Raw genomic sequence first — 27,929 nt, 5'->3', positions numbered from 1 at the left:
TCCATTTATAAACTAAACAAAGATTTTTTAAAAAAGTCAAGAGAGCATTAAATAAAGGAACCAAGTTACATGATGAAAAGAGACAGCTACTTTTTAAAAGGAAAATATAACCTTTATAAAACTTATAAACTAAACAAAGATTTAAAAAAGAAAAAAAAATCAAGTGAGCATTAAATAAAGGGACCAAATTACAATGATGAAAATATCCATTTATATTATTAAAAAAAAATAATCTTTATAAAACAAAGACATCAATTGAGCATTAAAAGAAAGAATCGAGTTGAAATGATGAAAAAACCCATATACATTATAAAACAAGCTCACCTGACATGTGTTGCCAATCCGTGTTCTAATCAACGGTTCAAAAAGTGCACCAATTCTCCATCCACTCTCTTATGACCTTCTGAAGGCAAAAAATGTACCCAAAATCGTGACTTTGTGCCACCCTACCTGCTACAAAATTTGCGTAGCCTGATCATAAAGCGCTTGGTGGAACCTCGAGGCTCGAACCACTCCGTGGGCGGCAGCTCTTAAAGTGGCCTTAAGAAATGCGTGAGTATGTCCGCACAATGGGCGGCACTTTCAATTATCGACACGTGCCTCCCGGCAAGCAGCTTATTCTTTCTCGCATGTGACCATGTCGGGATTGCCGTTGCTGGCAACTTACTGCTCTCGCGCTCTCTCTCTCTCTCTCTCTCTCTGGAGTCTGGACCTTCTCTCCGAGTCTCCAAGTTTTCAGCAGTTAAGAAAAGGCAGTTGCTAAGTACGGAGAGGGTAGTCTGATGCAGGATCCGGAGTGCCCTAAAGCAGCAACTGGAGAATCGGCGGCTCGATTTTTCAACTGCAGGGGCTTCTCCTGCTCAAAATTTCTTCTCCACCTTTAGGGTTCTCTTCTTTTCGTGCAAGGCTTTTCTCCATGCAGCATTTCTGAAGAGGGCCCTTCAAACGATCTTTCTCTCTCTCAGCTGGAAGCAGACTCACAGAGTTCTCTTTAAGCATGCCAAGTTTCGGTATTTGACTTTGGAAGCAGGAAATCAGCAGCAAACAGCTACTTCGACCTGCTTCAAGAGCCAGATATCAAACTTACAAAATTCTCGTTCTCTGTTCAAGAAAGCCCCTATGCAGCAATCGGCCCATTGAATAAAAATTTCTCCAAGAAAGTTTCTGCAACCACTAAATGCATTAATCAGCAATTGATATATACCCTTGACGCAAAGCATCCATGCCCACATTGCAAGATGCACTACCGCAGCGCCGTCCTGCGAAGGTGTCTTCGTTTTTTCTTTTTGCTAGGGACCTGCCAAAAGACTTGGCCATGTTAAGAATGCAGGTCTCGTTCAAGGGGGACACCGATTATTACCGCCTTCTGTGGTGGCCCGCATTGCCTCTAAGGTTTTTCAAATCCATAGTGCTTCTTGTCATCATCGTGATGGTCCTAAGTGCAACGCTTATCTATGGCTCTGGGGTTTTGCTTGAAAGAGCAAACTTTTTGGGACGCCAGTGTGTAGATTTAAAGCTTTCAAAAGGAAGACAGTCTGCTGAAATCAAGTTCAAGTTTGCTATGATTACATGCCAAGATGGTGGAAAAGGTGTCCCTGGCCGGTCCTTTGAGGGGTTGGCTGATTTGGTGACCCCAAACAAGCTCAGCTATGCAAAACGCCATGGTTACCAATTTGTTGATGCCAGCGATCTTCTTGACAAGAGCAGGCCCCCTAGCTGGAGCAAAATTTTGGCTGTACGAACCCACCTTTCCCAATATGACTGGGTTTTTTGGAATGATGCTGTAAGTTCTCGGATATCTTGAACCCCTGTAAGTGTTTCTTTGATGTTGGAAGTAATGAGTTATGGGCTGTTATATCCTGCCTTGTTTTTCGTGTATTTGATTGACAAAAATTTATGTCTTATATGTCTAAAGAGAAATTGTTGCACACTGTCTGTGGCCAAGGTAGTGAGTACTTGGCCAGCTTGAAATTGATAGCAGTCAGAGTATTAGTACTATCCTGTCCTGTTAAAACTTTTTGGTAAAGAGTCGGTCACATAGTCAGCGAAAACAAGACATGCTTTCCTCCTTGGAAGGATTGGTGCATATTTCCTATCTGTAGTGAGGTACCGCTTTGGCAGGTCCCATCCTTTGTGTTTAACCTTGATCCTCACCATGAAGTTTTGCTAAACCTAGTTTTTGGCAAGTTGCCTTGCTGTTCTTTTTTTAGTATTATCTTACTCATTGTGACCATAGAATAGGGCCCTTCGAAAAGTAGCCAGAGAGGTTATTCATAAGAAGGTAGTCTTCGTCAATTTAGCTAGAGTAGTGGCACATATTTGGTAATAGCACAAGGTGGATGACATTGTCAACATTGGAGTCATATATACCTTGTTTTGGCATTCTCTATCAAAAATTGATGCTGTATAACTTGAAAGTAGCTTGTGAATGGTTAGCTTCTACTATTCCTCTCCATATATTGTCAAGGAAAAAGAACAGATTGAACTTTTCAAAAAAATTGATGTCGACTTGTTGAAGACCACGCCATTAAAAAGGATAAAGGAGTTTTTTAAGGTATGGATGGGTGAAGTTAATAGAGAAATGAAATAAAATGAAATGTTATATTACCGGCTTCAAAACGCAAAAATGACCTATGAGACCAATCTGTTACAAAATATTGAATCTGATACCATGTCTGGGTACAAAAGAACAAAAGAACTAGAACAAAGATACTACTACTAGAATCCATCCTCATTTGCACTTTGGATGTCGAGAGAGTATGGCTTGAGAAAGAGGCTCTGCACACCTTCTGTTTGCCAGTCTCTCTTCTCACTTCCCAAAGAATGTACCTCTTGTATAGGTAAGAAAAGGGGTTGGGTAAGAAAAAGGGATGGCCACTGTATTAGAGTATAAGAGGAAAGAGTGACAAACATAACGTAATCAAAAGTTGCAGGAGGCTCCACCTTTGAGACACTTTGGTGCTGAGGGGAAAGAGATGAAATTATCTATAGAGCTTGCATGATGGGGGAGCTGCACGGATTTTGCAATTTCCTTTGTCACACACATTTTTTCACAGCTTGCCGATAGATCTAGTCTTTATGCTTGCTTCCTTAGGATATACACTAGGTACTCTACAAATGATCCTAGATGCAGGATGTCACGAGGACGTGGCAACTGCGAACCTTAGTTGTTGGTTTCTTTCCTTTGATTTTTATTTAATTTTTGGGACCCTCTTTTTTGAAGTTGCAAATGGCTAAACAGTGTATGGCAAGTCTGAAACGGCCGATGAAAGGTCTTGTCTCCACGAGTTGGTCGGGCCGACCGGCACTAGAATCTGAGCAGTAAAAGTATCTCTAGGCTCAGTTGAAAGTCATTTAGCGTCACGTGATACATCCAACCCTATGTGTCCGTGGATAAGCTACAACACTGCAAGGGTTTCGTCAGTCTAGATTAGCAAGTGTTCTGGCGCTTTTTATGAGTCTGTTCGCAGACCGTGCATGCCCATGCACTTAGTGTAGATACATATCCTCTGGTTGCACACAGCATGATCATAAGCATTCCTATCAAAATCCATCAGAATCCTTCAGAGGAATTTTCCATTGCATTTAACCTATTTTTCCTATTTTTGACATTTTTCACTTATTAATTTTAGTGACTTTTGTTGGAAAGTAGGCAGGGCAAATTGAGTAAGTTTGTATATAAGCAAACCTAGGCTAGCACTAATTGGCAGAAGAGCAAGGAGAACAGAGGCCACAGGTTCCCCCTCTCTCTCTCAGCAAGATCCCCCCCCCCGCGTGGTGTTTTCCCTCCAAGCAAGGCACCCCAGCCCCTAGCGTGTCATCAAGAAGCATCATCGCCAAGACTCCCCTTCCCTAGCGTTTCCCATCAACAGATCTTCATCGCCATAAGTCCCCCTTTGCTGGCGTTTTTCAACAACTGATCATCGGCACAATTTCCAGTGCATAGCGTTCCAGCAATGGCAACATCGCCCCCTTTTCCTTGGCGTTTCAGCAGCGATTAAGCATCAGAAATTTCAGCGATTAAGCATCAGAAAATCAGCGTTTGGACAGCAGATAAAGAGCAACAGGAATGAGCCCCAAACCAGCGTTTTGGTTTCCAGCAGATTTCAGCCATGGGCGTTTTTGGGACAACAAGGAAGTAGCATCAGTTTTCAGCCTTAGCGTCGATCTTGTCATCCCCGTCGTCGACCTCGACATAGCCTAGACTTGCATCAGTTTTCAGTCATCCACTTGTACGAGTTTGTGCAATCAATAATAGACCACTCTCGCCAACGAGAGTGGGGCCTTCGGAGGGGGGTTTTACGTCGTCTCTGGTGTGGTATTCTCTTCTCTCTCTATCTCTGTGTCATGCACTGTCACGTATGGTGTCCATTCACTTTGTTTGTGTCCATTGCACTCTCTCATTAAGAATGGAAGGCTCTCCCTACCATAAGAACAAAAGGAACCTTGAGCACAGTTCGGAGCACTCATCTTGAGCAAAGTTCAAACATTCATTCCGCTGCACCTTACATTGGTATCAGAGCTTTGGCAGTGTTTTGTATCACTCAAGGAAAGAACCACAAGAATCACAAGGATATTTTTTTGCTTGTTGCGGTCGCTCCAAGTTCAATTGGGCGTGTCGATTCCTAGTCGTGTTTTTGAAGAGTGACAACAATCCCAGGAAAGAAGGGCTTGTCCAGCCTCCCCTTGTGCCTCTTTTCACTCATTGAGAGCAGACCGTGCACTTAGCGGCCGGCCAATCAACGTAAGGTGGGAAAAATCAACCTTGGTGTGAGCGCAAGGCCCCCAAGGGGTGCGCCCGTAGAAAGAGCAAAACTCAGGTGAAGAGAAGATCCTTCTCAAACACAGATTGCAAGCAAAAGAAGACCCTCAAGAACCTCAAGACCCTCAAGAACCTAAGGCCCGCAAGAACCCAAGTTCCTCGTGAACTTAAGAACCAAAGATCATAGTGTATGGTCATTACCCGAAGCGGAATGGATACTTCGCATACAGGTGATGAGCATGAGGGAGGCGACGAAGAATTTTTCCCACCAGGAGGTTTTTCCGACCCTCCCCCTTCTCCATCTACGCCACGAGTTGTACCAAATCCTATGGAGGCAATGGCCAAGTTGATGTTGGACATGATGGCACAACAACAAGAAGTGAATCGAGTTGCGTTGGCACAACAACAAAAAGCGACTCGCGTTGTGCTGGCACAACAAGAAGCAAATCGCGTTGCGTTGGCCCAACAAGAAGCGACTCGCATTGCTTTGGAACACGAGCGCGATGCACGAAAAGAAAGAAAAGCACAAAGAAAGGAGGAAGCCGAAGCAAGACGAGCGGCCTTGGAGGCCGAGATTGAGGTTCAAAGAGACCTACGCACTCAAGAATTGGTTCGACAAGTTCTTGCCTCGAAGTCTGAACCAGCCAAAGATGTTGATAGTTCCTCAAGTGGCGCAAGCCGGGATGCGGACTCCAACAACCCAGTCACAAAGAAGTTGACTTTCAGTAAGTATGATGGTGAGATGGATGCTACGGTTATTCATTCTTGGTTGCATCAATTTAATGCTTATTTTGCGACAACTAAGAAGACAGGAAATAGCAAGGTTTTGTCGGCAGCTATGTACCTTGCCGGTGATGCCATCAATTGGTACCATGCGTGGCAAGAGGCATAGTTAGCCGCGCACCTAGAGGAAGCCGACGAATTCACGCCCCTTTCCTTCAATTGGGCTGATTTCCAAGACAAGCTGAAGGCGCGGTTTATGCCACCTCAGTACCTAGCACGGTTGAAGGACGATTGGCGCGCTCTCAAGCAAAATGGTATGCCGGTTATGTCTTTCTCTAATTGTGTTTTGCAGCTCGGCACTCAATTACGCAAATCGGATGCGGAGCGCAAGGAGGCATTCCTTTATGGATTGGACGAGTATATCAAGTATGATGTCGAGGTGCTCGATCCAATCGATCTCAACAAGGCGGTAGCGATTGCTCTCGCACAAGAGATGAAGCACAACAAGGGAAAGCCTAAGGAAAACAAGACATCCACAAGTACCTCTTAGACTTCGCAGCCGTGGACAAGCTACATCACGACAAGGGTTCCGTCAGTCTAGTCAGTCTAGATTAGCAAGTGTTCTGGTACTTTTTGTGATTCTGTTCGCAAACCGTGCATGCCCATGCACTTAGTGTAGATGCATATCCTCTGGTTGCACACAGCATGATCATAAGCATTCCCATCAAAATCCATCAGAGGAATTTTCCAGTGCATTTAACCTATTTTCCCTATTTTTGACATTTTTCACTTATTAATTTAAGTGACTTTTGTTGGAAAGTAGGTAGGGCAAATTGAGTAAGTTTGTATATAAGCAAACCTAGGCTAGCACTAATTGGCAGAAGAGCAAGGAGAACACAGGCCGCAGGTTCCCCCTCTCTCTCTCAGCAAGATTGCCCCCCCCCCCGTGGCGTTTTCCCTCCAAGCAAGGCACCCCAGCCCCTAGCGTTTCATCAAGAAGCATCATCGCCAAGACTCCCCTTCCCTAGCGTTTCCCATCAGTAGATCTTCATCGCCATTAAGTCCCCCTTTGCTGGCGTTTTTCAGCAACTCATCATCGCCACAGTTTCCAGTGCATAGCGTTCCAGCAATGGCAACATCGCCCCCCTTTCCTTGGCGTTTTCAGCAGCGATTAAGCATCAGAAATTTCAGTGATTAAGCATCAGAAAATCAGCGTTAGGACAACAGATAAAGAGTAGCAGGAATCAGCCCCAAACCAGCGTTTTGGTTTCCAGCAGATTTCAGCCATGGGCGTTTTTGGGACAGCAAGGAAGTAGCATCAGTTTTCAGCCTTAGCGTCGATCTTGTCATCCCCATCGTCGACCTCGACATAGCCTAGACTTGCATCGGTTTTCAGTCATCCACTTGTACGAGTTTGTGCAATCAATAGTAGACCACTCTGGCCAACGAGAGTGGGGCCTTCGGAGGAGGGTTTTACAACGTCTCTGGTGTCGTATTCTCTTCTCTCTCTATCTCTCAGTCTCATGCACTTTCACGTACAGTGTCCATTCACTTTGTTTGTGTCCATTGCACTCTCTCATTAAGAACGGAAGGCTCTCCCTACCATAAGAACAAAAAGAACCTTGAGCATAGTTCGGAGCACTCATCTTGAGCAAAGTTCAAACATTCATTCCGCTGTACCTTACATTTAGGCCCCTCGCTACACTTAATAAGTCGGTGGGAACTAGGAATTAACTCAAAAGAGGCGAAGTGGACACTTGGCGGCTCCTGATGCATTTGCCAGAACCATCAACAAGAGGGGGCGTCCAAATTGAGACGACTGATTTGCTTCATATTGTGACTTACAAAGTGTGTGTGAGTAGTTGGTGCAGGTGATGAAGCTTTAATGGAAAGCTTGCCTTCTCCCTTGCACTATGTAGTGCGATGATTCCGCTCTTGCGCACCTCTCCCCCCTTTTGAATACACAATTGTGATGCCCCGCTCGAGGGCTACTTATCTGTATGTACAATTATGTGGGTTCATGCGCGCATGCCGAGACAAGAGCCTCTTTTCCAGGTACTCGATTAGCTAATTGCTAATCCCTCTCAGGTACAGGTGAATTCCGAGAGATTTCTCGCGAATAATCTCGTCCGATTCAGAGGGCAAGTAGCCTAACAGGTGCGGGAGTACAAGGGCTCGTTATGGATGCGTTCAGCTCGCAAAATGGAGCCATATTACAGCGTGCTGTGTAAATTTGCAGGTTTAGGGTTTCAGCCCTAATTGGTCCTAATACCCCCAGGAGGTCCGGGGAAGCGAGGAGATTGTTAAATAGGTGATCTGGCGCAATTTCAGGGCAGAAAACAGAGAATTCAGCTTATTCCAAATTCTTGCCAGTTTTTGTAAAGTGTCTATATGCGCCGGGAAAGTCATCCATTGCGTGGGGATTTTGTCTGTGAAGTTTCCTAGTGCAGTTATGTTTATGTACTTTGAGACCTCTTTTGATTAGCATATGTAGTGACTCGATCACGAGCCGTTCTTATACTATCCTCAACCAATTCGAGCATTTCTTGCATGTCATACAATACAGGAAATCACAAGCTTGGCGTTCCTTGATTTTCTCTAAGCCAATAGCAATCGGGGATTTAGGCTCAAATCCATACATCAACATGAACGGGCTAAATCCAGTAGTAGAATGCTTGCTACTATTATAGGCAAACTCTAATTGTGGAAGATATCTTTCTCAATCAGACTGCCTGTGAGAGACGTAGGCTCTCAACATGTCCTCTAACTTCTCAATTTGTCCGTCGGACTCAGGATCGTCAAAAGACGACATTGAAGATGAGCAAACATATCTCGCCAAAATTAGCCAGTGAACTTAGTATCTCGATCGGTGATGATATTTCTGGCAGACCATACACCTTATAAAACTGTTCGACAAATAAAACCGCCAACTCATGGCTTTTTACTGTCGACTTCGTTGGTATAAACTTTGCCATTTTTGTGAGTCTATCGACCACAACCCAAATAGCGTCATTGCCCTGACTAGTATTTGGCAAACCAATGATGAAGTCCGTGAAAATACTCTGCCACTTGCCATCTGGGATTTCCAATGGATGTAGCACGCCAGCTTTTCTAAGGTGCTGTGTCTTATTGACCTGACACTGAGCGTGTCTCTTCACATAGCCCTCTATGTAAGAGCACATTCTTGGCCAATAGAAATATCATTTGACCAAAGCCAAAGTTCTTTGAATGCCTGGGTGTCCAGCGCTAGGAACATCGTGGCATTCGCACAAAATCTTTTGTCAAACCTCATCGATTTCCGGCACGCAGACTTTTCCATTTTTGAACAATAGTCCACCTTTAATGGAATATTGTCGTTGTCTCGTCTCTCTAGCACGACTCACTTGGGTCTCCGGATCACCCAAGCCTGTACGCGAGTCATGCCCCGCTTCGACCTTGTTCCATATCTTGCCAAAATGGCCATCGGAACGACATAGCCCTCTGAGAGAGAGATAGAAATCCGTCGAGATTTCAGCCATAGACAAGGCATTAACCTCAAGAATCCTGCTGAGCGCATCGGCAACTCGATTGCTGGATCCTTTTCTATAACGAACCTCAAAGTCAAACTCTTGCATAAGCTCAATCCATCTAGCCTTCCGGCCTCTGAGATCACCCCGATCACAGATATAGCGCAAGGAGTGATGATCTATCCATGCAACAAACGTAGAGCCATATAAGTAGTACCGTCATTTCCTCAGGGCGTGGACTACGGCGTAAAGCTCCTTCTCATACGTTGGATAACGCATGTCACGTGACACATCCAACCCTGTGTGTCCGTGGACAAGCTACAGCATGACCAGGGTTCAGTTCAGTCAAGTCAGTCTAGAATAGGAAGTGATCTGGCACCTTTGTGAGTCTGTTCGCAGACCGTGCATGTCCAGACACTTAGATATGTACACAACATGACCATCAGATTCCAGTCAGATCCTATCAGTAGCATTTTTACAGTGCATAGACCTATTTTCCCTATTTTTGACATTTTTCACTTATTATTTTTAAGTGACTTTTGTTGGAAAATAGGTAGGGTAAATTTACTGAGTTTGTATAAGTAGAAACCTAGTGCTAGCACTTTCTGGCAGAAGATACAACAGGAGCACCTTGCTCAACAGGCAACTTCTCAGCAAGACACCCCACATCAGCAAGGCTAGCGTTTTTGCATTTGCAAGGACCTAGCGTTTTCACCTACAGACAGCCCGGCGTTTGTTGCACAACAGATCAGCCCCGGCAGCAGCAAGACCCATCAAGAAGCCTAGCGTTTTGCATTTGCAGGACAACCGGCAGCAGCAGGACCAGTTTCAGCCCTAGCGTTTTTGGGACAGCAGATCACCTAGCGTTTTGTAGCTCCTCTGCGACGGAATCAGCAGAAGCATCAGTGTTTTCAGTTTTCAGCCCTTAGACACCACAGATCAAGCCCCGAACCTTGCAGATCTCAATTTCCCGCAGCAAATCCTCGCCCCATTTAAGGTTTCAGCCCGGAAAATGCAAATTTCAGCATCTACGTTACTGCGCAGATAGAGAGGAATCGTCTGAATCCTCCGTTCATCATGCTCCCCATGGCGATCAAAATATGTGGTCCACTGATGCAGCCAGTTATTTACAGCCAATTCTGTACATTCTTTCTCCTCCCCTGAGAAATTTTTAGTTTTGTACGGAATCGTGGCAGTTGGACCACCCTGTGAACGCCCAAAAGCAGCAATCTGCGTCCGCAATTGTTGGACATGGGTTTCGCCCTCGGAAATATTCGCAATCGTCAACTGGGCCATATCTTCCAGAGCGGTAAGTCGGGAACTAAGCCCTTGCATGAGTCCTTCGATTGATGCCAAGCGAATGTTCGTCTGAATGTTTGCGTTTTCTAGAGCGGTAACACGCTGGTCGAAGCTCTGGAAAGTACTTGTAATCCATGTGTAGAGAGCATGCGTGAATGGAATTTGAACATTACCTGGCGCGTCGTCATGCTGCACATCCGAGCTGGAGGAATCCATGGCAAAGTGCGTGAAAAACTGGAAGTTTCACGCGAAACTGGGTCTTTTTTGCACTTTTCGATCGCGAAGAGTTCAACTCCGAAGAGCGCTACGCATTGGCGTATGCGTCCGAAGACAAGCAAGTGATGGCGGGAGCACGGGAGTGCGAGCAGGTGAGAGAGAGGAGCGGCGGGAGAGAAGCAGTAGAGCCAAAAACTCAATTCTCTGCAAACTTGGTAGTCTTTGTAAGTGAGTTTTAATAACCTATGGTTTCATACTTATTAAAAGCTAAGTGTCCAGGCCACACTTAAAAAAACTCACTTGGCCAAATTTTTAAAATAAGGCCACTTAATAAAATGGTATGAAGGGAGAAAAGGGTAGCGCAAAAAAAAAGTTGACGCTGGCTGCCCGCACGTGCAGTTAGGGGGAGAGCGCACGCGCATGACTTCGGAGAGCTTGTGCTCGCATGTGTCAAACACACGATGGGCTGCCAGTTGAGCACCATGCTGGAAAAAAACAACCCACCCTGGAAGCCAACGCTGGCAGCAATTGCTTTGCGCAAGGATCTTCTCTCTCTCTTTGATCCACCTTGGAGGTAATAGAGAGGAGAGCCAAACTCTCTCTCTCTCTCTCTCTCTCTCTCTCTCTCTCTCTACTTTGCAAAGAAAGCATTACGGAGAGATTAAAAAAGAATATAGTAAGCTGAATTTTTAGTCCAGAATAAGCAAATTAATGAATAAATGACCGATTTTCATCGAAATTCAGCAAGGTTGACAAAAATCCTCTAATTTTCAGCACTTGCACTTGCTAGATTGCTGAATTTTATAAAAAATCAGCGAGCAGTACATTAAATTTCACCTGCACACAAGCTTATGAGAAGAAAATAATCGATTAAACAATTAATTCATCTAAAATTGCATGAAATGGTAATTATCCGACCCTAACCAGCCCGTAGGTGTGCACAAGGTCCATTCCATAGCCAAGCCGGCTCTGATACCATGAAACGAAACACGGACCTCCTACAGACACGCGTTGGACACGAACCACTCGACCATAGCCACCATCCGGCAGCTCCCCCGTGCTCGGGCTAGCGTCCGAGGACGTAGCGTGCACCTGTAAGACCCGGCGTCCCATACCACCTGGCCTTACCTCCTCGAGGTGATCTCGCGTACTCCTAGCCTCGCGGGCTAACCACTGGCACTCTGCCAGTGGGGGTCGATAACTGCAAATGAGGCCTTGGCTCCCTTTTATAATAATGGCCGGCCACAATGGCCGGGTTCACACTACGTCGGCCCGGACACTGGACGCCCATCCCGACGGCGTCTGGGCTAGATCCCCTCTCCTGTGAGCGGGACATAACACCATGTATGGTAGTATTGGCATGCAACAAGGGTTTCAATGCAATCAGGGCCAGTTTGGGGTGCCACAGGGAAATTTTGCCATGGCTGGTTTTCCTGGACAGCAGCCAAATATTGCACCAGCGGCTCAAAATGTCAATGGCCAAGGGGCGCCGATGATCCCTATTACAGTGCCCATGTTGCAGACACTTCCCTACGACAATTTGGGAGCATTGGAAAAGCCGAAGCCACACAAAGAAGGTAGTGCAAGAGGACAAGACGAAGGCTCTTACCTTCCTCCAACAGTTTGATATTGCTTATGCAGGGGGGAATTTTCTAGACTCCTCCAAGGTCAGGAAAGCTGCCACCTTTTTAAAAGGAAATGCGCGTTCATGGTGGACGCATTGTTGATGCAAGGACAAACACTCGCCATATGGGTATACTTTAAGAAAATGTTTGCATTTGAGTGGCTGTCAAACAAATTTGAAGCCGATGTCATGACAGATTGGCACCAACTTACTGTCGCTACTTGCAAGAGCTTAGAGGAGTACAATATGAAGTTCTGTAAACCGTTGCTCTTAGTAACTTCCTACAGGTTCGTGCCATTGATAGAGCAGATAGAAAAATACCCTTGCGGGTTGCCTAAAGGGCTCAAAAACTATTGCACAAAGAACGGAGTGGCCACCCTTACCCAGCTTCTCGAGGTTGCTAACACTGGAAACACTTGTTGAAAGGAGAAGACAGTGGGTTCCAAGGCAACGTGAAGGGGGGCCAGCTGAAGAAGCCTTTTGCAAAAGCGGCTCTTGAAGGCTGAAGCATCCTAGGGGCCAGAAAAGGCAAACAAAGGCAAGGATTCAACCGAGACTTCTGGAGCACAGGCAAAGAATCAGAAAACGAAGCCTTTTGTGCGTAAGTTGCTCGAGGAAAAGAAGGTCTTGATGGCTGAGAATAAATGCTTTATATGCGAGCAGCCTGGTCACTTGCTACAGATTGTCCACAAAGAAAAAGACCAGCTGATTCGGGTGATAAAGAGGACAAGAAAGGAAAGGAGCCCAAGCCCACGACAGGTTTAGTGCTAAGCATGGTGGGTGACATGCCTAGTTCAAATGCCAGTGAGTTATGCAGAGCGTGGGGTAAAGTCAGAGACGAGACGTCACTTACTTTTTTGATCCAGGTGCCAAAGCAAACTTTATCCCACCAGAGTTAGCTATGAAGTTGGGCATCAGAGCTGAAGAGATGGGGTACACGACAGAGGCAGGGTTTGGTTTGGTAAATTGGTTGTCCTGCCACTTTGAGTGTGTTACTCCCATTATTGTGAAGCTGCATTTGCATATTCAGTCATATGTGGACAAATAAGAGTTTTATATCATGCCATTGGAAGGGTGTGATGCGCTGTTGGGAATTCCATGGATGTTCCGAACACATGGCGTGCTGGATGTTTTCGGCAAAACGATCACCCTTCGACATAGAGGCAAAACTCATGTTTTGGATGTAAAGCTTAAAGGGGAGTTTGTCCCTATTGTATCTGCTTCAGCTATCACTTCTGTAGTTAAAAATCATCTTTCTGCGTAGTTGATTTTTGCACATGATGGTTCAAATATTTGTTAGTATATAATTGTTAGTCAAATTTATCTGTGTTAGATGAAGGAAGGTCAACATTTTTGCGAGAGAATAATGATTGCTTTTTTGATTCATTACTGCACAATTGCCGTCGGAGAGGCCTGAGGACCATGCGATAGATTTGGTGCTAGGGTGTAGCCCACCAAACAGACCTCCCTATAGGGTTAGTGCGGCTCAACAGAAAGAGATTATGGGCTAGGTTGAGGAGCTTTTAGAGAAGGGGCTGATTTAGCCTAGTTCTTCACCTTTTTGCTCCCCAGTGATCCTAGTGCAGAAGAAGGATGGCTCTTGGCGCATGTGTATTGACTATTGTGCGTTGAATAAGAATACCATCAAGAACAGGTTTCCTATTCCAAGTATTGATGATATTCTTGACCGTTTAGAGGGTGTTGCAATTTTCAGCAAGATGCCACTGCCGATTTCGGATAAGCCATGGAAAACATTGCTATGGATTTTATTGTTGATCTTCCAAGAACGCCGACAGGGAATGATGGTATATGGACCATTATCTACAGGTTCAGTAAACATGCCCATTTCATTTCTGTCAAGAAGAAGATAAAATCTGATGAGATGGCACTGTTGTTCATGTACAATGTGTTTTAAGTACCATGATATGCATCAATCCATTGTCAGTGATCGTGATTCTCGCATGACGAGTTTGTTTTGTAGAGGATTGTTTGAGTACATGGCACTACACTCTCAAGTTCTTGTCTTTGTTTCATCCACAAACTGATGGACAGTCAGAAAGTACATTTGTCATCCACAAACATGACAACAAGACCAAGTCTTGAGAGTGTAGATACGGGCAAAAGGTGCTTTTTGATCCTTGCATCAACAAGTGTGAAAGAAGTGCCATTCGTAGCAACTACCATAATCTTTTTAACTCCCTTGACCAAATAAGAGGCATTGTTGGCACAAGTGACCTTATTTTTATGATTGACAACCTCAAGAGAGGTATGTAAGTCACGATGCGAAGTAATGTACTTTGTAGCACCACTATCAAAGTACCAAACATGTGACTCTGCAGCAATTGATATACGTGCAGAAGGATCATAAGTACACTCTACACTGAATGCCCATTGTGCATCGACATTATCATCACAATCTCCATTTATAGAAGATTTTGCAATGGCTGTAGATCCAGCTTCTTTCTTCTTGGCTTCTTTTTCCGTCAACTTAGGATATTGCTTTGTCAAGTGATCATTAGCGTTGTAATAATAGCAACACATTTTCTTTTTGCCTTTTTCGCCATAATTCTCATACGAGTTGCTGCCAACAGAATTACTAGACATAGGTCATCTCTTACTCACATAAGAATCACTGTTAGAAATAACTTCACATGCAGAGATGAGTTGCTCATTAATATCCTTGATACCAGCAAGAATAAGTGTCCGTGTCATCTTCCTCTTGCATAATCTTCAACTCAAGCTCTTTACACAGCAATGAAGTTTTTGCCTAATTGGGACTTGCATAAAGACCAGCTTTGCTGCTCTGCTGAGCGAATGTGAGGAGTAATAGTGCGTTTCACAGCTAATGCAATCAATGCATGAGCATGCAGATCTCTTACATCCCAACGAGATTGCTCAGTCGTAGGCACACCAACTCTAGCAACAATAGATCTACTAGAACTTGCAACATCCTCAACCGAGCCTGTATCAACAGAATGTGGACATATTTCAACGCCTTGCACAACATTCCAGATGCCCTTTGAAACAAGAACATGTGTTGTCATGTATGCCCACATTGGGTAGTTATCCCCATCCAATTTTTCCTCTGCAGTAAACATCTTGGAAAAATCTATGTTGTTGTCAGCCATGGCGAGTGATTGCACCCGATGTAAAAACTATCTTGAAAGAGGAAAAACGAAGTAGGACTAAATGTGCTATGCACCACAACCTGAAGGGGATGTAAGGGACTGTTTTGCAAAAAATTGCACTGACAAAAAATTTGCACAAAAGGACGAAATTGCTTGTGCAATACTGCTTGTAGTGAAAACGGAGACTTAAATGAGCACGAATTGAAATTTTGAGCTGGATTCGACCTATTGACGCGCACCAAAGCTCACCCGATTCGAAGAAAGTGAGTAGGGAGGGGTTGGTGATGTTGGCGGGAGGACGCAACCTTCTTTGATACCAATTGTTGAAATAAGGGTTGCAGGGATGCACAAAAGAAGCTCAAGGCACACGGCAGAGTGTATTGCTTAGTGTGCAAATAGAAAGATAAGTTAGCTCTAGAATGATGGGATTTATATACAATGCATGGGGAAAAAGCCTCCCTAGTGAGGGAAAAAGTGCCCTAGCGGTTCTAATTGTGTTTACAAACATCACTACCACATATATGGTAACATTCGCCACTCTGTGTCTACCGTGTGGATCTCTCTCTCTCTCTCTCTCTCTCTCTCTCTCTCTCTCTCTCTCTCTCTCTCTCTCTCTCTCTCTCTCTCTCTCTCTCTCTCTCTCTGTTCCGATGTTTTGAAGTGCTAAAATTTTGTTCCAGTCTATTCTTTTCAGTTGGCATATGGTGCCCTCCTGTTACAGTGGTATTAGAGCTTCAAGCGTCTACTCTTTTGAGAGCACACTGATCCCTGCCCGACAGACATGACAAGATGACGCTTCTTGATTCTACAGAGTATTTGCAGTTCCTCCTCCACGAACTCTGTGACATACTCTCAAAGCTTCATCAATAGTTTCTCCTCATTTTGCAGAGCTTTTAGTAGTGCCAATTTTTAAACTACATGTTGCCACCTCTACTGCATTAGGTTTTTTCTCCTTCGGTACCCAAAAGCACAAGTGCTTCCTCTCGACAACCTACACAATCTTCTATTCCGATCGAGGAGTTTTCAGAAACATGGTGCAACCATCCGCCGGTGCAACCTCCTTTGCCACCGCTGTTGCCACCACCTTCCCCACCGCCACCTTGGTATGGACCGAGAAGGTGGTACCTCTCATGGTGCTCTTCCAGTGACCATCCAAGGATATCACGGAAAAGCTGATTTTCACATCATGAAGTTGGGCAACTGTGACGTTCTTTTGGGCATGCGTTGGCATGACAAGAATGACGCGACACTTCACATCCGGAAGCATACAATTATCGTGATGCAAAAGGACAAGCCAGCCATTCTCAAGCTCGGTTGTCCGAACAAAAATCTAAATGAATTATTTGGTTGTTTTAAATACTCTTGAACTCTGTTTGGTGATCCAACGACGTAGACGAGATGTGTGTGGAGCGTTTGGTTGTATGCTTAAACCTCCAAACAACGCAAGCTGCGGTCTGGGGGGCGTTTGGTTGTAAAAGTCCTCTATAGCTCCCGGTCGGGACCTTTCTAGGTTATGTAGGAGGAGTGATGAGGGAGTCCTTGAACATTGGTTTCATCAGCGACTTTATGTTTCTATGTCTTGCAACATGCATATGTGAGCATTTGTGTTGCATTGTGATGTGCCAACCACTGAATACTCCTCATTGGATGAGATTTTTCTGTGGAAACCAACGACCGAGGATATCAAGAGCTCCAATCTGGAATGAGACTCCTTATTGGATGAGATTTTTTTGGGAAGCCAACGACCCAAGATATCAAGAGCTCCAATCTGGAATAAGAAAACTGATTGTCCCTTGGAATATCCCCTCAAAAATTTTAAAGCTAACTTGAGTTGTTTTGCAGATATGCTGTAATCGCCGGACGAGTACTCTCTTTCAAGAAGTGGGGATGTCACAAACTGCTGACGTGTCAAGCCACTGAAGAACGGAGGGGCTAAACCCTAGAGCAGAAGCAGGAGAAGAAGCAGAAGCAGTAGAAGAAGCAGAAGCAGCAGAAGAAGTTTTACCAACTTGCAAAGTCTTACCGAGTGTCCTATTTTTAAAGAGTTGGGCCTTTTCAAGTACTTGAGAAGATTAGCGATGTTGTTTATAGGCTGAAATTGCCTGATACTTGGAAGATTCAGAATGCGTTTCACGTGAGTCTTCTAAGACCCTTCGTGGGAGATGTGCTAGAAGATATGCCAGATGAGGAGCAACCAGAAGTCGAGGAACTTGATGAGATCTTGGTTCCTGAGCAGGTTTTGGCACATAAGGAAAGAAAAGTTAAGGGAAAAGTTGCACGACGGTATTTGGTGAAGTTCAGGAACTATCCACCTATGGATGGAAAGTGGATGGAAGAGGGTGAAGTGCTAGAGTCATCGAATGTGTTGCAGCTTTACCTTGAGGCCTTTGGGTTACAACCTACGTATGCCCCAACCCAATGTGTTCGAAAGAGGGGTAATGATGGAGCTAGCACATCAAATGTACATACAAATTCAGTGCAATAGAAGTGGACATTGCTCTACAAATGCTAAAGGTATTATGCTCACTTCTATGGTAGATGAAATGGCAAAAGTATGAAGGTCTCATTAAGTCATTTGTATCTATGTCTCATGACCTTTCCTGTGGATACATGTGATGATAACAGGGTGCTAAATCACATTAAATCATCTATCGCATGTATATCTGGCATGCAATCGAGGATGTTTGTGATTTCAAGAGGGGGGTATGTCACGAGGTTGTGGCAACCACTAACCTTAGTTATTGGTTTCTTTTCCTTGATTTTTATTTAATTTTTGGGACCCTTTTTTTGAAGTCACAAATGGTCGTGGCCTGTGTGAAATGGCCGACGACCGAGAGTTTCACTCGCAGTCGGGAAGGGCAGGTCGCCACGAGATGGTCGGGACAGTCGGCACTGGAATCTGAGCGTAAAAGGGTGTCTAGGCTCAGCTCATAGTCATTTAGGCCCCTTGCTGCACTTAATAAGTCCGGTGGGTACTAGGAATTAACTCAAAAGAAGCTAACTGGACACTTGGCAGCTCTAGATGCATTTGCCAGAATCATCAGCAAGAGGGGGTGCCCAAAAGAGCATACTTGTACGGCTAGTATGTCTCCGGGCTGGCCACCCATAGTCTAGGTTGCTCTTGGTCTAGCCGCCCGAGTTTGGGGCCGGCCGCCCACCTTTGTTCGAGCGCCCTTATATATTTCCATATATCATTTTTCTTGTTGGGTTGTGGGGATTTTTATCAAGCTTTGCCCTCTCCCGTTGGGCACCTATTTATGGGGCAAGGGGGTACCCACTTCCATCATTTGGTTGTTGTATTGGGTCTTCTACTAATAGTAGTCATGGGCTTCCTCTTCACCATATTTTGCATTTGTGGTCTCTCTCTCTCTCTCTCTCTCTCTCTCTCTCTCTCTCTCTCTCTCTCTCTCTCGCACACTTCCGCACATGCACACTCTCACATGGTATCAGCAGGTTCAAGCTCTCGATGATCCAAGGTGCATCTCTGCATCAGGTTCTCCTCCCAAGGGATCACATCAGCAGCGTTTTCTGCAAGATCTGCCAGCGTTTTTGCAAAGACCAGGCACGCAAAGAAACATGCGTTTTTCATCGCGGAGGACCCCCCTCCACCTGGATTTTTGCAGATCAGGCCAGCGTTTTTACTTCTGGTTGCCAGCGCTACAATCCCGGGGCATTTTCGACGCCTGAACATCCCTCCATCTACTTGCATTTTTGATGCAAAGCTGCGTTTTTTGGACAGCTGCTGCATTTTTTGCAGCAGGACGGCAGCGCTCAGCTTTGCTCCACCAGATCTTGCCTACTCGACCCGGCTCAGCATCTGGTGCCTTGCTGGTCCTGTTCCTCTTCAGATCATCAGATTTCAGTCAGCATTCACTGCTGTTTTCTCTGCTTCCAGCCCACCTGGGGGTGCTACTTTGATTCACCACACTCCCCAGACCTTCTGCACCACTCCGGACCTTGCCGGGAGCATACGAGCACGCTGAAAATCGCTGTACAGCAGCATTTTCATCACCTCACAATTTCGTTTTTGGGTGGACTGCAGCCACTTGGCTTGCGTTTTTCACAGAGGATGAAGTTACCTCTTGCTAGGACACCATCCTGTGGTGGTCCCTGCGGTTTCTCAATGACTACTATAGTACACGGTATCTTTGAGATTGGCTTGATCATCTACGGGCGTACGGTCCTTGGGAGATCCATTCTTTCCAACCATCATTTGCCGGTTGCGCACTCCAGAGGGGGTTGTGACTTGTGGTTCGCTATAAACACACCTATGCACTCATCAGATGAGTTCACACGAGATATGGCCATGCTCATGGCATATGGGATTCCGACATTTTTAGAGAAGACACCACCATTTTGGGTGGACAGACACTTACCACTTGACCTCGACACATCAGATCACTTGCTTACACAGGAGCATCTACATGGACTCAGAGAGAATATCTTGGATCTCTTCTTGGACAGGTTCATTGCTTGGATCTACAGACTGGAGTGGGACTTCAGTTCGTTAGACTCTTTTGGGGAGTTTACTAGTGAGCTGCGGGAGATGAGGCATCATTCCGCGACTACATCCGGAGTCACACCGAGCTTGGCTTGGATGGTAGTGTAGTTGCTCTTCTACACTTCTGATCATTTGGATTGCTACCTTCAGAGTTGCTTACACTCACCCTCGGTAACCTTACAACAAACTTATCCCCCGATCTGGGCAGTAGGCCACTCCCAGCTCATTCACATTGAGAGCCACACCGAGCCGCGGTTTGGTGGCGTTGGCACGGATTCTGTTTTGGCTGACACCGGAGGATTGGAGGCACGGGAAACAGGCAAGACGGTGCAGACAGATTGGTTTGACAGAGGATCTTCACAGCGCAGACTTCTTAGTTTGGCCTCTTTGCTTCTATAGGATTATTACGATGCAAACAGCTTGGTCTGACCACACCTCTTCTCAGAGGCCCTTCACAGCGTAGACTATTGAGTCTGGCTTTCCTCTCATCTTGGATTACCCTACCTACTGACAGGACACCATCCGGTGGTGGTCCGTGCGGTCTATCGGTGACTGCTGCAGCTTATCGTAGCTTCTATAGTGCATACTGTTTAGTCTGGCTTTCCTTGTTTCGGAGGACGTTTACGGTGCAGATTGCTACATCTGGCCTTCCTGGAGTTTTATACAGCTTCGCCACGTCACCACACTGGGTCACGGGCTCATGCATTGACAGGCTTCTGGTCATGCTCATGATGGTTCTTGGGCTTCCCCATTTTCTCCAAACGGTTTGACTACAAACACCACATATCTGTTGTGTAGGACACTTGCAGGTCTATTGGCACTTCTTTCACGACAAGGAGTTCAGTTATGAACCTTCACGCAGTATCTTCACCCTGTATCGGCGGAGTACAACAGTTTACTACACTGCTCGTGACGGCACTTTACCATAGAGATCTCTTAGCGGTTCGAACACCCAAGTACAACAGTTTACTACACTGCTCGTGACGCACTTTACTATAGAGATCTCTCAGCGGTTCGGACACCCCAGACTGTTGCTACACTCATGGAGTATTGTCCTTCAGTGGACATCGCAGCAGACATCTTCATCATTTGCCTCACATCTTCGGCTTCATGCGGTTTGTTCAGCATCAAGTGCTTAGAGGGGGTGTTATACTTACACCACTCTGCTGGTTCACAGGTCTAGGGCATACTTGTACGGCTAGTATGTCTCCGGGTTGGCCACCCATAGTCTAGGTTGCTTCAGGTCCGGCCGCCCACCTTTGTTCGAGCGCCCTCATATATTTCCATGTATCATTTTTCTTGTTGGGTTGTGGGGATTTTTATTAGGCTTTGCCCTACCTCCCCTTGGGCACCTATTTATGGGGCCAAGGGGGTACCCACTTCCATCATCTGGTATGTATTGGGTCTTCTGCTCATGGTAGTCATGGGGGGACTGATCGCCCACTCTTCACCATATCTTGCATTTGTGGTCTACTTACTCTCTCTCTCTCTCTCTCTCTCTCTCTCTCTCTCTCTCTCTCTCTCTCTCTCTCTCTCTCTCTCTCTCTCTCTCTCTCACGCTTTTGCACACGTGCACTCACATGTGAGTAGTGGGTGCAGGTGATCACAACTTTAATGGAAAGCTTGCCTTCTCCCTTGCTCTATGTAGCGCAATGATTCCGCTCTTGTGCACCTCTCTCCCCCTTTGAGTGCAGAATTGTAATGCCCGACTCAAGGGATTTCCATTTGTATGTACAGTTGTGTGGGTTCATGTGCGTATGCCGAGGCAAGAGCCTCTTGTCCAGGTACTTGATTAGCTAATTGCTAATCCCCTGTAGGTACAGGTGAATTCAGAGAGATTTTACGCGAGAAATCTTGTCCGATTCAAAGTGCACGTAGATTCAAAGTGCACGTAGCCCTACAGGTACAAAAGTACGAGGGCTTGCTACAGATGCGATCGACACGTAAAATAAAGCCTGCTGTATATTTTTGCAGTTTTAGGGTTTTGACCCTATTTGATCCCTAGTACCTCAGGAGCTTCACCGAAGCGATGGGATCGTTGTATGAGTGATCTGGTGCATTTTCGGGGCGAAAAACAGAGAATTCAATGTGCTGCAGATTCTTGCCAGGTTTTGGAAAGTGCTCGTATGCACCGGGGAAGTTATCTTTTGCATAAGGATTCTATTTGTGAAGCCTCCTATTGCGGTTATGTTGCCGAAATCGGGCTAGAGTAGGCCATTTTCAGCCGGATAATAGCGGGACAACTCTTAGGAACTTACAGGTTTTCTCCCAAGTTTTATAAGAATAAAGAAATACCGGAAGGGGCACCAGTCTTTGGGGCCTACAGGGTGTCACCAGCGTGTGACTACTATCTATCCTTTTTGTTGATTTCTTTCTTATTATCTATTTACTTTCACTTTTTGGAAACACCCCTCGGGAAATCTAACTGCCCTGCATTGCATAGCTAGTGTGGAACTGTCCAGAGGGAGTCCAGGCCTGAGGGCAAGAGAGCACTAAGGTTGGACAAAGACTATGGTTAGCCAAAGTGGGGTCATTGACTAGCCAAAGTGGAATCCTTTGCTACAGAGGCTACATTTCAGTTCTGGATGTGGCCGCAGTGTACAAAGAGGGTCGGATGACCTAGAAAGATACAATGGCAGCATCTCCTAAAATTTAGGGAACTGCTATTTTGGGACCTGAAAATGTCTTCGTGTCATTACGTGCAGTTTGACATGGGGATCATTTTGTTACTCTGTGGCCAAGTCAACAGAGGCTGCAGGTGAGATATTTTTAGACCCGAGGGTCTAAAGCGGGAAAATGCACAAATGAGTGACACTTGGCACTCTGAGGCCAATTTACTACTTATAGAGAAGGCAAAAACGTGATTTATAGCTGGGAGGCTCATTTTGCAAGTCTTTGTCACAGGTTAAGAGCTATGGAGTGCTTGCTTTCCCTCCTATGTACAGTGCGGTGCAAGGAGTGATGCCCTGCACGCTACGCACTACCCTCTCTCTCCCCTTTGGCAGTATGTTATGCCCCACTAGTGGACTCTTCATTTGACCAATGTACAGTTGTGTGGGTTCATGCGCGATTGCCGAGGCAAAAGCCTCTTGCACAGGTACTGGATTAGCTAGCGGCCAATCCCCCGCAGGTACAGGTGATTCGGAGAGGTTTCACGCTCGAAATCTCGTCCGATTCAAAGGGCAAGTAGCCCTACAGGTGCGGGAGCTCGAGGACTTGCTATGGATGCGACCGGCACGCGAAACGGAGCCCGAAACAGTAAATTACAGCCTGCTGTGTATTTTTGCAGGTTTAAGGTTTTGGCCCTAAACGGACCCTAATACCCCCAGGACGTTCGGGGACGCAAGGGGACCGCTGTACAGGTGATCTGGCGCATTTTCAGGGCTGAAAACAGAGAATTCAGCGTGCTGCAGATTCTCGCCAGGTTTTGCAAAGTGCCTGTATGCGTCGGGAAAGTCATATAATGCGTGGGAATACTGACCGTGAAGGGTTCTAGTACAGTTATGTTGCTGAAATGAGGCCGGAACAATCAAAATTCAGCCAAGGTTGTGCGGGGCAGCTTATAGGGATCCACAGCGTTTATTCCCTCTTTTGAACAATAAAGAAATACCGGAAGGGGCACCTAAGTTAGGGGCCAATCTGGTGTCGGTCTACTCATACATGTGCAATCTAGCAGCCTGTATCCCTCTCCCCTGTGTTGTGTCTTGAAAGTACAGGTAAAATAGACGACTAATAATGGGTGAAAGCTAAATCAAGGTTTAAAGTAAAGTCTACCGCCCTTTTTGGATTGAACAGGCCGGTTTCATGGTTCCATCCCCGGGATTAAATCACTTTTTCCCATAGAAGTGAGCCTTGGTCAGATTGGGCTTGAAGACACAGGGGATCATAGACCAGACATAGGGAATTGTAATTATGGCTGACAGACCAGATGATGTGACTGAAGAGGTTTCCTCTTCACAGGGTCAACAGACACATGAAGTGGGTGAGTCCTCAAGACCACCACAGACGGATGATGATATATTCAGGACCCAGTTGGCTACTGCTGTGGCTATGTTCACACAAGTAATGCAGAACCCGAGGTTTTTAGCCTTTCTGTAACCTCCTGTTCAGTTTCAGCAAGTTGGGTCACTGGATCATATTCAAAAGCTTGTTAAGGCTCGAGCACAGGTGATTCATACTACACAGTCAACGGAAACACCTGTACACTTGACGGAAAACATGCAGTCTCCACAACATGTGCCTAAGGTGCAAGAACAGGTGGTTGAGATGCCAGTCTTTCAAGCTGTACCAGTTCAGCCCGCCACCTTTCAGCAGCCTATAGCTGGTTCTAATGGGCAGGGAAGCAACCTACAGGCTATGCAACAAGTCTTCCCACCACCTTCAGTACACCCTAGCTATTTTGGAGGTGGATCGGTATTCCAGAGCATGGCTAGTCATGCACCTGGAAATCAGTTTTACACGCCAGGAACAGTGTGTGGGGGTGCTCAAAAGATGATGCCTAACCCCATGTACAGTGTAATGGGTATGCAACCAGGGTTTCAGAGCACTCAGGGCCAATTTGGGATGCCACAGGCAAATTTTGGCATGGCTGGAATTACAAATCAGCAGCCAAATATGGCATTTCCAAGTCAAGTTAATAGCGGCCAAGGAACACAGATGAACCCTAGTAGTGTTCCCATGTTTCAGTCACTTCCATATGACAATTTAACGCCGCTGGAGAGGCCAACTCCGTACAAAGAAGGTGGCAAAGGTGTGACTTTCACGACCTTTACAGGGTTTGATGACAGGAAGAAGGCTCTCTCATTCCTCCAGCAGTTTGACAAGGCCTATGCAGGGGGAAACTTTACAGAGGCTTCAAAGGTCCGCAAGGCAGCCACTTTCTTGACAGGGAATGCGGGACAACTTTATTGCTTCAAGGGCAAGCTCCGTCCACATGGATTTACTTCAAGCAGGTTTTTGCAGCAGCATGGTTATCTGATGACTTTGAAGCAGATGTCATGACAGAATGGCACCAGCTCAATGCTGCCACTTGCAAAAATCTGGATGATTACAATCGAAAGTTTTGGAAAGCTCTACTTCCAGTAACTTCCTATAGGTTTGTGCCATTGACAGAACAGATTGAAAAATACTGTTGTGGCCTACCTAAAGGATTAAGAAAGTACTGTACGAAGACAAAAGTCACTACTTTGACGCAGCTCATCGAGGGAGCAAACACTGGCAATGGTTTGCTCAAGGGAGAAGATTGTGAATTTAACACTGGCGTCAAGGCAGGATCAGGCAAGAAAAATTCAGCCAAGAAGCACGTTCCCAATGAGGCTCCTAAAGGGACTCAAGAGTCAGCCAACGCAGGCAAAGATAAAGCTACGGCTGAATCAAAAAAGGGACCAGCAAAGAAATGGAAAAGACATTTTCCTCGCAAGTCAGAAGAGCAAAAGAAGGTCCTGAGGACAGAGAACAAATGCTTTATATGTGAGCAGCCCGGCCACATTGCTTACAATTGTCCTACAAAGAAAAGGCCAGCTGATTCTGATGACAAGGAAGACAAGAAAGGAAAGAAGCCCATGGCTGGTCTAGTTCCAGATATGGTGGGCGACAAGCCAAATTTAGATGCAAGTGAGCTTTGCAGAGCATGGGGAAAGGTCAGGGATCAAACAGTGCTTATCTTCTTTGATCCAGGTGCCAAAGCCAACTTCATTTCCCCAGAATTGGCTTCAAAGTTGGGAATCAGACCTGAAGAGATGGGGTATACAGCAGAGGCAGGTTTGGCATGTCCTGGCCATACAGAGGCTGTGACACCCATCATCGGAAAGTTGCGCCTACATATCCAGTCCTATGTAGATGTTGAAGAATTTTACATCATGCCACTGGACGGATGTGATGTGTTGCTAGGTATTCCTTGGTTGTTTCGTGTACAGGGAATCATGGATGCCTACAACAAAAAGATCACTGTATAGAGCAGGGGAAAGACTCACATTCTGGATGTAAAGCTTAAAGGGGAGTCTATTCCCACTGTATCAGCTTCTGCTATTACTTCTGTAATGAAAAAGCATCTTTCTGCGTACTTTGTTTTTGCACGTGAAGTGTCAGATTGTGATGAATCAAATTTATCTGTGCTAGATAAAGAAAGGTCAATGTTTTTACAACAGTATAGTGACTGCATTTCCGATTCATTACCGTCTCAATTACCGCCTGAGAGACCCGAGGACCATGCGATAGATTTGGTGCCAGGTAGCAGCCCACCAAATAAGCCTCCGTACAGGGTTAGTGCGGCTCAACAGAAAGAGATAATGGGCCAAGTACAGGAGCTGTTAGAAAAGGGGCTGATTCAGCCCAGTTCATCTCCATTCTGTTCTCTAGTGTTGTTGGTGCAGAAAAAGGATGGCTCATGGCGTATGTGCATCGACTACCGTGCACTGAACAAGAATACCATCAAGAATAGGTTCCCTATACCGAGAATTGATGATATTATGGACAAATTAGAAGGAGCAGCTATGTTTAGCAGGATAGATCTAAAGAGTGGGTACCATCAGATCCGCATTAGATCAGAGGATGTGCACAAGACTGCTTTTAGAACAACGTTTGGCCTTTACGAATTTTTAGTGATGCCCTTTGGTCTCACAAATGCTCCTGCTACGTTCAATAGGATGATGGACAAAATTTTCCGTCCACACCAGCAGTTTGTTGGTACATTCTTTGATGACATGATAGTCTACTCAAAGAATGAAGAGGAGCATAGGCATCACTTGGCCATTGTGTTCAAAGAGCTATGCACTCATAGGTTGCTCATCAATGCAAAGAAAAGTGAGTTTTCTCTGGAAGAGATTCACTTTCTGGGACACATTGTCTCAAAGGATGGTGTCAGAATGGATCCTGCAAAAGTTGAAGCGATCAAGTCATGGCCAAATTTGAAGACGGTGTAGGATGTTCGAAGCTTTTTGGGACTATGCTCCTATTACAGAAGGTTTATCCGAAATTTCGCTGAGATTGCTTCACCTCTACATGCTCTTCAAAAGAAGGCAGTCACCTTTAGATGGCACAGAAAGAGATTTCAGCTTTTAATCTCTTAAAGGAAAAGATGACTTCAGATCCAGTCATTGTGTTACCAGATCTTAGGAAGTCATTTGTGGTCCAGTGCGACGCCTGTGGTAGTAGCATTGGTGCAGTGCTAATGCAAGATGGCAAGGTAGTAGCCTATGAGAGCAGAATTTTGCAAGGGCCAGAGATGACCATGCAGGTCTATGAGAAAGAGTTACTGGCTGTGATTCATGCGCTCTTAAGTTGGAAACACTACCTGCTAGGTGCAGATTTCGTTGTCCAAACGGACCATCAGACCTTGCGGTACTTCTTGACACAGACAAAGTTATCTGAGAAGCATATGCTATGGGCAAATATCTTGTCCATGTTCCATTTTCAGATTGTGCATGTGGAAGGCAAGAAGAACGTTGTGGTTGATGCCTTGTCAAGGAAGCCACAAATTTCAGCTGTGTCAATTCCTTATCATCATGAACTTGATGATATGAGAGAACAGTATGCAAATGATGAAGATTTTGCAAGGCTCTTCGAGCAGTTAATGGATGGACAACGTCGTGAATACTATCTTCTTAAAGACGGGTTCATGATGATGCATGGCAGATTGTGTGTCACAAAGCCATTGCGACGCAAAGTTATGGAAGAGAGTCATGTCCCACCGTATGCAGGGCATCGTGGTATCGATGCTACAGTTGAGACATTCTTCTATTGGCCTACACTGAGAAGGGATGTGGATGCCTTTGTGCGAGAATGCCTAATTTGCCAGAAGGTCAAGTTTGACAGGCAAAAGGCACCAGGATTATTGCAACCACTACCTATTCCAGATAAACCATGGGAAAGTATTGCTATGGATTTTATATTTGATCTTCCGAGAACGCAGACAAGAAACGATGGTATTTGGACCATTATTTGCAGATTCAGCAAACAGGCTCATTTTATTCCTGTCAGGAAGAAGATAAAACCAGATCAGATGGCACGCTTGTTTATGAGCAATATTTTCAAGTATCATGGCATGCCACAGTCGATTGTTAGCGACCGTGATCCACGCATGACAAGTTTGTTCTGGAGAGGCTTGTTTGAGAATATGGGCACCACGCTCAAATTCTCTTCGTCATTTCATCCTCAAACAAATGGGGAGTCA

The 27,929-nt window shown here is 45.5% G+C and overlaps 1 protein-coding gene across 1 annotated transcript in view; it reads left to right on the top strand.

Annotated features, from left to right (window-relative positions):
• Positions 1–601: 601 nt before the first annotated feature.
• The window catches only part of LOC147448994 (uncharacterized), a 48,944-nt gene continuing 21,616 nt past the window's right edge, over positions 602–27,929 (top strand). The window contains exon 1 of the mRNA XM_086521381.1: positions 602–1,783. Coding sequence (XP_086377507.1) covers positions 1,223–1,783 — 561 coding nt within the window. The 5' untranslated portion in view covers positions 602–1,222. The remainder of the gene's footprint in view (positions 1,784–27,929) is intronic.

Source organism: Adiantum capillus-veneris, chromosome 10, assembly GCF_014529385.1.
Source record: "Adiantum capillus-veneris isolate H3 chromosome 10, ASM1452938v2, whole genome shotgun sequence".
NCBI classification, from domain to species: domain Eukaryota; kingdom Viridiplantae; phylum Streptophyta; class Polypodiopsida; order Polypodiales; family Pteridaceae; genus Adiantum; species Adiantum capillus-veneris.
Note: the sequence above shows the minus strand (reverse complement) of the source record. Positions and strands in the feature narration are given on the sequence as shown.